Below are 11153 nucleotides of genomic sequence, written 5' to 3'. Positions count from 1 at the left end.
TTTTATTTCATTATGAACATGGATATTACTACTACTAATTTCAAATCTAAAAACATAAAAAACCTTCTTTGGCATATAAAAAAAAATTAAAAGTATCAAAAAGGCCACTTTTTTACGCACAACAATTATTCGGACACTTTTTATTTTGTACGAAAAAAACTTATTGTCCCCAATTTTTTCTGATTTCAATATTTTGTGGGGCCGCCCTTAGCTTCAATAACAGCTTTTAGACGTCGGGGCATACTTTTTACCAAATGATTGGTTTCATTGGGATTAATTTTCTCCCATTCCGTCATCAGAGCCGTTTTAAGGATTTCCTTGGAGGAAATTTTATGTTTCCTAATTTTTTTTTCTACCAAATCCCAAACATGTTTTTTGGGGTTCAGATCTGGTGACTGCGGCGGCGTTTTTAACTGCTTGAACTGATACAGCAGCCATTCTTGAACCAAAAACGAGGTATTTTTGGGGTCATCGTCTTGTTGAAACAAGAAATTCATCGCTTCAAGACCCAATTTTTCGACACTCGCCATTGAATTGTCAGTCAAAATTTTCTTGTAGATGTGTTTGTCCATCTTGGTCTCAATAAACACCATTTGCCCAGGTCCAGCTGCTGCTTACACAAACACATCTACAAGAAAATTTTGACTGACAATTCAATGGCGAGTGTCGAAAAATTAGTTCTTGAAGCGATGAATTTCTTGTTTCAACAAGACGATGACCCCAAAAATACCTCGTTTTTGGTTCAAGAATGGCTGTTGTATCAGTGCAAGCAGTTAAAAACGCCGCCGCAGTCACCAGATCTGAAACCCTTAAAGCATGTTTGGGATTTGGTAGAAAAAAAAATTAGGAAACATAAAATTTCCTCCAAGGAAATCCTTAAAACGGCTCTGATGACGGAATGGGAGAAAATTAATCCCAATGAAACCAATCATTTGGTAAAAAGTATGCCCCGACGTCTAAAAGCTGTTATTGAAGCTAAGGGCGGCCCCACAAAATATTGAAATCAGAAAAAATTCGGGACAATAAGTTTTTTTCGTACAAAATAATGTCCGAATAATTGTTGTGCGTAAAAAAGTGGCCTTTTTGATACTTTTAATTTTTTTTTATATGCCAAAGAAGGTTTTTTATGTTTTTAGATTTGAAATTAGTAGTAGTAATATCCATGTTCATAATGAAATAAAAATTTTTTTTCAAACTTAAATACTTTTCAAGTTATTTATAAAGAAAGTTGATATAGACGAGTGTCCGAATAAATGTTGTGCTGACTGTAAATGATTTTGTGGATTCGCGGGCTGTCGGATTTGTCACTTTCTGCAAAAAGAACATTTTCTGTATTTTATTTTCTTGTTCCGTGATTGTTTTGTTTTGTTTTTTGATTTTGTTTTTTGCTATCTGTTTTTATTGAAGTATGAGTTGTGTATATGGTAATTATACAGCTATACATATAAATATTAGGAGAATACTTTGGATTTTGTTCTTAGTTAGGCCTTAGGAGTAGGCGGTTATGAATAAATGTTATGAAGAATAGGCTCTGCCTATGTGTATAATAGGTTCTATATAGTATCTAATTTTTGTACATAATAGTTGTAGGCAAAACTGTTTTCATAATTTGCCCCAGAGATCATGGCAACTCATAAAGACATTTTACCATTGGTTAAGAAATGACAGCTTTGAAAATTTGTGGGAATTCGGCCGCTTTCAATATGAAGGACGGCCAAAAGCCCAGAAATTTACGCACTTAATCATAGTTTGTTGGCTTTTCCACTGGTCGAATTAGAACAATGTTAGTCCCGTGGCCCCGTTTTAGTGGCTTTTAAAGTTAGTCAAAAGTAATTTTTGCTCTGGTCCGGGGTTTAGTTTCAATAAATTGCCGGATCCGAGCAAAAATGAGTTTTGTATCTAAAGGAAATTTCGAAAGCACATGTTGCTAACGAAATTTAAAAGAATTTCAGGATTTTCAGGTTTTAAAAGTTAGAATTTCATCGATAGAAAGGTTAAATTTCGGTTCTTTTCAATAAAGTTAAGGATAATTCCATATAGCTAGCGGTCTCTTGATCTTCCTCTTATCTTCTTGTTGGTTCAATAGTTTGTTTAGTTTTGTTGGTTGTTAAGAACTAATCACTTAGTTTATGGAATTTCCCACTAGGGAAATCTTCAAAGTTGCATTTAGCTCGATCTTATTGGCTTACAACCAGTTACTGGTTACGGGTTAGGAGTAGTTGAAGACTATCAATTAATATTCGCAACTGTCGCCCTTGCACTGCATAAAAGGTTTGTAAAAAATAAGAAGATTACTACAAATCGCAGTGGCTTATAAAAAATAAAATATAAAAAAAATTAAATAAAATTAAACAATTGCAGATTGCAAGTCTCGATTCGTTGGGGCAGTGGTGGGACCCGGGCGCCCTAATTTTGGCGCGGCCGCTTCAGCATTGCCCCAAAGTGCGCTCCCAGTCCGAATCCGCTGGAGGAAGAGGATGATGGTGAGGTGGTGCGCAGGCGTTTCGCGGGCGACAGTTTCTTGGGAGCCTGGGCCAGTCGCTTGCGCTCCTTCATGAACTCTGCAAATTGAATAAGATAAAACAGGGATATTAGTTGAATGAAATTTGTAAATTTCAAATCAGAGTCAGCTGCTGCACATCCTGTGGTGCTCTCCCTGTAATTGATACCGGCAGCAGGATGGAACAGCAAGCGCCGCCTGTTTTTGCACATTTTGATTTCGGATTGTGGCACGTGGCTGGCAACAGCCCCTACACACGAGGGTTGCAACACACCCTACCCCCTGTCCAAGGGTAGCAAATAATGCCAGACGGCAGCTAGACAGTTTGGCCAGCTCAGGTAGAGACGCAAGTGAAAGCAAGAGTAGAGGTTTCCTCAGTTGCACGAGATGCCTAAGCCGCATAAATTACACGCCCAGCTAGGTCGCCACCAAAACTACAGCAAGTCAAGGCTTGGCTTCTCTTCCCAACTGGCCAGAAACTCCATACTGCCCAAATGCGGGTGCGTATAGAATGCCTCGAACAGACACTTTTTATATCCGATAATCAAAATGAGTATTGGGGTATATTAGATTTGTGGTAAAAGTGGATGTGTGTAACGTCCAGAAGGAATCGTTTCCGACCCCATAAAGTATATATATTCTTGATCAGCATCAATAGCCGAGTCGATAGAGCCCTGTCTGTCTGTCCGTCCGTCCGTCCGTCCGTCCGTCCGTCCGTCTGTCCGTCCCCTTCAGCGCCTAGTGCTCAAAGACTATAAGAGCTAGAGCAACGATGTTTTGTATCCAGACTTCTGTGATATGTCACTGCTACAAAAATATTTCAAAACTTTGCCCCGCCCACTTCCGCCCCCACAAAGGGCGAAAATCTGTGGCATCCACAATTTTAAAGATACGAGAAAACCAAAAACGCAGAATCGTAGAGAATGACCATATCTTTTAGACTGCAGAATCTGAATTGGATCGTATTATTATTATAGCCAGCTTCAAGAAAACAATTTAATTTTTTGTCGCCCTGTCTCTCTCTAACACACAGGTAGCATAGGCGGCTTTGCTTAGAGTAAAACATTAGCGCCTAGATCTCAGAGACTATAAAAGCTAGAGCAACCAAATTTAGTATCCACACTCCTAATATATCGGACCGAGACGAGTTTGTTTCAAAATTTCGCCACACCCCCTTCCGACCCCGCAAAGGATTAAAATCTGGGGATATTCATAAATCTCAGAGACTATTAAGGCTAGAGTAACCAAATTTAGTATCCGCACTCCTGTTAGATCTCACTATAAAACGTATATCTCAGAATTTCGCCACACCCCCTTCCGCCCCCACAAAGGACGAAAACCTGTTGCATCCACAATATTGCAGATACGAGAAAACTAAAAACGCAGAATCATAGATAATAATCACCATATCTATCCGGTTGCTGAATTTGGATCAGATCGGATAATTTTTATAGCCAAAAGGGACAAATCAATTTTCAGTGGCTACGCAGCGCCCGACGTCACGCTCAGACTGATTTTCTGTCTCGCACGCACTCTTTGTCGTGTCGTTTAATATTAGCGGCGTCTGCCGGAGGAGAGCCATACTGACTAAGTATCGGGTATAACTGTAGAGTTGCGGTGTCCGCAGCAACTCACAACGTTCCCCCTCGTTATTATTATAGTCATTACACATTCATATGCGAGTGGCATATAAAAAACCAAACGAACGAACACAAAGCAATCAAAGGGAGGCTTGATAAGGCTACCAGCCATGGACTTGCCATGGTGGTGCATTGAAAGCTGATCCCCCTCGCGTTCTCTCGTAATGAGGTCAGGCAATAGACAAAGCAGAGTCTGAGCCGGAGCCACGCACAGCTGTTGGCATTTATAGACGAGATGCAGCGAGCAGAGCAGAGCCCGCATGCGATCGATCTGAAATCTACCCCCGCGTGGACGAGGATCAGATCAGTTCCATTCTGTTCCGTGGATAAAGAGATGAAAGGCTGAAAGATCTGAAACAGCTGCAGACAGCGCCAGAGTTCGTAACCCTTTCGAAAATCTCCCATAAAGCAAACTCTAATTGCATAGCAAGTCTATAATTTTGGTTTAAGTCGTTCCCCAGCAACGCCCACCACTAAAAGTCCTCCTCCACCCATGGGAACCGAAACTAAACAGAGGCGGGAACAATATGGGAAACCAATTTGTAACGTATATCGAAAGTACAATCAAGCCTGACTCTGGGAATGGTCAAGCTCTGCTGGGCATTGCCCACCCTCGTCCTGGTTCTTGTCCGGCACTCACCTGTGATTTTTGGCTGTCGCTTGCGCAGCGCCTGAGCGGATGTTGTGCTGCTCAGGCTTTGACTCAGGCTGGACGGCGTGAATCGCACGGTAAGCGACTCATCCTGGGAGTCGTAGCAAGAGTCGTTGTCTGTGTTGGACTCCAGCGACGGGTTCACCACATTCACTGTAAAGTTCTCGCGCTCAGCACGCTCATTGATCAGCGCATCCACCTCGCTGGCGCCGGACTCCTCGCTGGGTCGTACGTGGGCCGCACGAGTCAGGGTGTACATTTCGGGGGCAAAGCTGGACTCCTGAAAGCTGACAAGCTCCCAGATGAACGAGGAGCTATCCGCCAAAGGCTTGCCAGCGCGGAAGTTGAATCCCCACTTCTGTGTGGCCATTTCCTGGTGTCTCTCCAGCTCGGCATTGAAGGGCCTGGGCACAGAGGAAAAGAGGATTTGGTTAGTAAATCAATTGTGAGAGAGGAAAATCAGCAGCAGACTTACGCTTTGTTGGTGGTGGCCTCCGTGGTACTGGGACTGCCGAAGAGATTGCGCTTGATGCGATTCACCTGATAGCCGCAGGGCAAATTGCGACTGATCAACGGACTGGCACTTATCTTGCAGAACTCACTGAGCATGACGGGATTTAGCACACGTGCACTGACCATGTTTGCTGTTTGTGGGTATATCTGGTGTCTGGATGTGGCACTGGGGGCAGCCCTGTTTTGGCTCCTTTGGCTGTTTTGACTGTGCGACGCAGTTTTGTCGTTTCTGCTTTGGGTCACTTGTTTGCAAATTGCACGACAAAGCGAACTGTCAAAGTTTTGGCGCCAAAACTTTTGTTTTCGGAGGGGCAGTCTCCACGTTCACGCACACACGCAACACACACGTTAACTGGGGAGAGCACTGGTCTCCACAAGGTCTGTCGGAGCGAGAGCGAGTAAAACGTTTCTGTATGTGTAGCGCTATTGCAAGGTCTTTTTTGCGTTGTCTTTTACACTTTTTTTACTCCAAAAAATTGTTGCCTGGCAATTTGTTTATAAATTAATTATAAACAATATAATCACCTTCGCTTGCACTGAGACTAAATATTCCACTCAAAGCACGAACTTTTGTTGCCAGCGAGTTGCGTTGTTGTCTCCGAGAGTAAGAGAGCACGATGTGTACAGTTGCTTTCTGGTTCGATATGTTCGCAGCACAATTGTTGTTAAATATTTGTTTATACAACTATAAGATGTTGTAATACTACAGCTCCGTTGAAATTTTATTAAAGTTATGTGTAATTTCTAGCGCACTGCGCATGGGAATATGCGCCACCGACTTGCTTGCACTTCTTCTGTACCTCTCTCTTGTTAAATATTTCTTTATACAACTATAAGATGTTGTAATACTACAGCTCCGTTGAAATTTTATTAAAGTTATGTGTAATTTCTAGCGCACTGCGCATGGGAATATGCGCCACCGACTTGCTTGCACTTCTTCTGTACCTCTCTCGACGAACTCACTCAACAGAATAAAAACACAGATAAGCAGCCAGAGCAAAGCAAAACGTCAAACAACCACCAAAGAGCGAACCGAACGCGTTGGCAGCGCTGCGGCGCGCTCTCTGCGTAGCAACCCTCGTTTTCAAAAACACGATCCAAGAGGAAGCACCACGTTAGCGGTTGGGTTGCTCTCGCTTGCGCTTTTTCAGCGTTGAGCATAGCTCCAATGTGATGCGCTTTCCAAAGCAGCAAAACAGCAAATAAATATTCCAGTGGGATGCTCTTTCCCAAGTAAATCAGATAAATGATAAACATGAATGTGAATATATTTCATCGCATATTGTATCCGAGTTAATTGATTGTTAAAGTGCAGCAATAAGATGTTCCATGGGGCGATTTCTTTCGCAGAGTGCATCCAGTATTCGACTTGCCTACCGTTCCGCTTCTCGATTTCTGTCTGCATCTCTCTTTCGTGTACTCTGTTGTGTGTTGTTGCTGCGCCGCCGCCTCTGGTGGAGCTGTACTTTTGCCTGCATGCGATGATTAGATAAAAATGCTTGGTCTTGGTTTTGGTTTGGTTAGAAACAAACTGGATTTGGTGCAGTCGCAGAAGAGCGAAAGGCGAGCACTCGAATTGGACTCGGGGCACAGTTTCTTTTCACTTTCCTCGGGTCTCTGGGAGGGCAAACGAAGGGGACTATGTGGGGCAACAGTATTCGATTCGATAGCCCGTCAAAAATTGAGTTTCCATGGCAATGAGGGTGTTTGAATTTCCGTTACATCTTTTTTTCTCGGTTCCCAAAGTTTTCCCACTTCTCTATTTGAGTGCAAAATCGTAAAAAATTAAATTACTCTACCAAGGCAATAAAATGAGATTTATATTGTTTGCACAAATCCAATTACGGGACAAAAAACAAAGAACTAACCGATGCCGGGGAAGTCAGATTCGGAAACTAAAGACATAATTTGCTTTGTCCATTTGCACTCGACGAAATAATGGGAAAACCTCTTGGCTTTTCCACACAAAAACTGTGAAGAAAATGAGTAGAAAAAACAGAGTCCTGGCCCCTGGAGTGCAATCACCCCAAAAAAAAGGCAGAGATCGTTTGTCGATCGTTCGATTAGGCAGCATCGCCTGTCTGTCCTCCCTCCACTGGACTGTCGCTTGTGGTTCGGTTTTCTGTTTATGGGACACACCCTCCCCGACGAAGAAAAAAGACGGAAAATATAAAGAAACGTACATTTACACACTTCATAACAAATTTGAGAATTCTGGTGGCGTTCGGTTGCAGTCATGCCTGCAACATAAACAACTCAAGCCGCTGAAAAGAGGGAAAGAGTTCGTGATCCCTTTAAGTAATTTCCTCCTCGAGTGGACGAAATATCTACAGGATATCCTGGCGGCAACACATCTATATGAATTGTGTAAACACACGCGGAAAAAGGCGTAGAAAAGAGGTGGAAAAATACTTCATTGCCATATAGTCGATGTGGGGTGAGGAGTCGAGCCCATTATAAGGGCAGATCTTAAAGGATTGCTTAAATGAAGAACGTGCGGGTACTCGATACAAGGTTCCATCGATTAGAGAACTTAATGCTGGTTGGAGAACACACAGAAATAGGATCTAACCACTCTCAAACCTTCCGTAGCCTATCTAATATTCATACGAGACACACGAGAGTCCCTGACCTTATAAGGCCTTGGAAAAACATCATCAGCAGATACCAGACGAAGGTCGCGGTCTGTAAAACATTATCTCGTCTCATGTCTATAAAAACCTCAACGCAGCGCAGTCCAGTCCTGTATAAAATATACGTTACACTCATTTCAAATGCAACGCGTCTTATCGCCTCAACGCATAGCCACACAATCAACACTCCAGCAGAGCCTCGAGCAGCCCAGAGCCAACCCCCGAACTAGAAGGTGGCCCAAGATAGTCATACTAAAAACCTCCTCGACTCGACCCTGCGCTAAGCCCAACTCTACGTGCCACGTGTTCTGCAGCGTTCAGTTCTTGCAGCGGGTGTTCAAATGCCCATCGAGCATGACCAGGAGGCGAAGTAACGTACCAAATTGCCGTAAGATACATTTCATATAGACAAAGACTGCATATTGTATTCTCGGTTCCGTAAGGAAATGACCATAAAAACTGTTTAGCTCACGGAACTGTGACCGCAACTCCAAACATTTTTCTAAGAGATGATTTCTTGAGTAAAAATCCAGACCACTCATTATATTTAGATCTCTATGACCAAGACCAAACCCCTTTGCTGTCCAGTAACAAACCCATTGCCTAAGAAGGAAAACCATTTATATTTCCCAACCGAAAAGCGATCCCTATCAAAACAGAAACAGAGAAAGACAGTGTTACCTAGCATTTCTGAGCGTGATCCTTGGCAAATGACCGATCATTAATATAACAAAATCTCAGTGCAGGACATTTACAAATGACTCAGACTTATCTTCCATCTTTTGATGGGACAAATTTCTGCGGTCAGATCGAGAAGTAATTGATGAATTGCCTTGGAGTGGAATGCAAATAGCTGGGCAAGTATGCAAATGTTTGGACTGGCTACTGGGGACTGGCTAATCCTTTGCTGATCCTGCGGCTACTTACCTACTGCTACTGCTACTTACCATCCAATCATTCCATCAATCAGCCAGACACTTGTGCTCACCACATAGATGGAGAGGGAGAGCGAGGGCAAAAGCAGGAGATACTGTCATGACGACTCATTTTATTGGAACAGTCACTGGATAAACACACACACAGACAAACAGAGCCCAATGCCCTGGAGGTTGTGTGAAAAGGTTCCTCTTCCTGGTAAACGCGTGGAAAACGTGTTTTCGAATTTCGTTGGGCGCAGCACGATGCCAGGGGAACTCGTTTTATCAGCCAAGAAATTATTAATATTTATGGAAAACCATTTGAAGAGCAACGCAGACGAAAGAAAAACAAACAAACGAATAAAGTCAAGAAGTTGTCAAATCCTATGGGATACCGTAGATCAGGAGAAAAGCAATTCACTTTCTATGTGTGTGAACAGTGCACCCATGGCGAGGCTGCAAGTGAATCTTTCTATCTGTTTTGGTTTCTGTATCTTTGCTTAGCGCTGTTTGCCCCGACTATCTGTGGCTCAACTACCACAAAAAAGTGGATGCGCACTTTTGGATCCAGGCCCAATAAAACCATCGCCGGGCCGAAGGGACTCAAAGGTAACGCAAACGCTCCCCGGCCGTCCGAATAATAATAAAACGCATTTATGACTATGATTAGTGAGAAAAGCCATAAAGCAGCGATACAATCAGCGATCGCTTGGATATCTCCACGGAATAAAAGTAACAGAAATAAGAGAAATCCTTTCGAAAACAGGTTGAGAGAGCGGCGGGGCAGAGCGACAATCAAGTGATGTTTGGTCCCATAGTTAGCTGGCAGGTAGATGAGGATTGTGTTTCGGATTGGGGATGGGGATGGGGTTTCCAATCACAACGACGCAGTGCAGGCGACGCAGACGAATTTATTATAGAGAAGATCACAGCATTGCATTGCAGGGCATGAGCCTTTAAGAGTATTTTGTGATGATTGAGTGTAGAATAACATTAAAGAAAACCAAAACGAACAGCATCAACAACAGCAGGGTATGGTTGGTGTACAGTTGTGTAGTGGATTGAATTATTGGCTATTGAGCTCTAATCGTAGTCTTCTTCTTCACTGTATCCATCTCCCTCGTCCAGTAAGTCGTCTCTACTGTCAGAACTGTACGAAGCAATGGAGTCCTCATCACTATTCCGGTTCCCAGATGACTGCGACCAGAGTGTGATCTGGCCATCGGTCGACGAGCTGACATACATCTCGCCGTCGGGACTGTACTTGATGCCGCTAATGTTGTGCCCCATTTGCAAGTGGGCCCTAAATCGATCTTCTTGCTCGCCTGTGTCGTAATTAAACTTTAGAATCTTTCCTTCCAAGCTGGCACACACAAAGCTATTCTTCTGTGGATGCAGCGATGCGCCTATCACCTTGAACGGCATCTTATGATGCCCGTGTATGTTGTGGCTTCTCTGGCCACTCAAAATGTCCCACAGCTCGATGTGGCGGTCGTAGGACGAGGCGAGAAACGAGCGATCGTCACGGCAGAAGATCACGTTGCGCACACCTTTTAATTTCTTTTGGTAAACGCAAAGGACCTCCCTGCTTTAATTCACGTCATACAAACAGATCTTGCTTTCGCGCTCCTGGCTGCTGGTAAGCATGCGCTCCGACCCAGTGTCCAGCGCCAAACTTGACACTTTCTGGGTATGCCGGAACTTCGTCAGTTCATGGCCACTGGAGACACTCCAAATGCGGGCGCTGCAATCATCACTGCCAGTCGCCACAATCGTGGCATTCTCACTCACGGACACTCCACGCACTGCCCTCTGGTGGCCCAAGAGGCTTCTGAATATTTCTCAGGTGTCACCTCGACGTTCGACCCCCCGGCCATCCCGTCCGACGGAGGCCAAGTAGAAGCCGCTATCGCAAACCTTGCTGAAGCTCAGATCCAGCACAGAGTCCAAGTGGCCCACGAGTGGGGTTCCAAACGGAAAATTCAAGTCCATTTTGTTTGACTTTGTTTGGATTTCGTTTCGATTTAAAGAAAAAATTTAAAAATATAACAAAAACGAGGGGGAACGTTGTGAGTTGCTGCGGACACCGCAACTCTACAGTTATACCCGATACTAAGTCAGTATAGCTCTCCACCGGCAGACGCTGCTAATATTAAACGACACGACAAAGAGTGCGTGCGAGAGAGACAGAAAATCAGTCTGAGCGTGACGTCGGGCGCTGCGTAGCCAGTGCAAATTGATTTGTCCCTTTTGGCTATAAAAATTATCTGATCTGATCCAGATTCAGCAATCTGATAG

The 11153-nt window shown here is 43.8% G+C and overlaps 2 protein-coding genes across 2 annotated transcripts; both read right to left on the bottom strand.

Moving 5' to 3' along the window:
- Positions 1-1547: 1547 nt before the first annotated feature.
- On the bottom strand, positions 1548-6300 carry LOC117193315 (cyclin-dependent kinase inhibitor 1-like). The gene is made up of 4 exons (XM_033398048.1): positions 6251-6300; positions 5268-6105; positions 4781-5196; positions 1548-2561 (listed from the first exon to the last, which is right to left on the bottom strand). Exons 2-4 carry the CDS (start codon positions 5429-5431, stop codon positions 2407-2409), a joined length of 735 nt encoding a protein of 244 aa, XP_033253939.1. The 5' UTR covers positions 5432-6105; positions 6251-6300; the 3' UTR covers positions 1548-2406.
- Positions 6301-9938: 3638 nt separating this feature from the next.
- Positions 9939-10847, bottom strand: LOC117193970 (dynein assembly factor with WDR repeat domains 1-like). Its single transcript, XM_033398619.1, has 3 exons — positions 10743-10847; positions 10466-10667; positions 9939-10405 (listed from the first exon to the last, which is right to left on the bottom strand). Exons 1-3 carry the CDS (start codon positions 10845-10847, stop codon positions 9939-9941), a joined length of 774 nt encoding a protein of 257 aa, XP_033254510.1.
- Between the last annotated feature and the right edge of the window lie 306 nt (positions 10848-11153).

The sequence above is a fragment of the Drosophila miranda genome (assembly GCF_003369915.1).
Source record: "Drosophila miranda strain MSH22 chromosome Y unlocalized genomic scaffold, D.miranda_PacBio2.1 Contig_Y2_pilon, whole genome shotgun sequence".
In the NCBI taxonomy this organism is placed as follows: domain Eukaryota; kingdom Metazoa; phylum Arthropoda; class Insecta; order Diptera; family Drosophilidae; genus Drosophila; species Drosophila miranda.
Note: the sequence above shows the minus strand (reverse complement) of the source record. Positions and strands in the feature narration are given on the sequence as shown.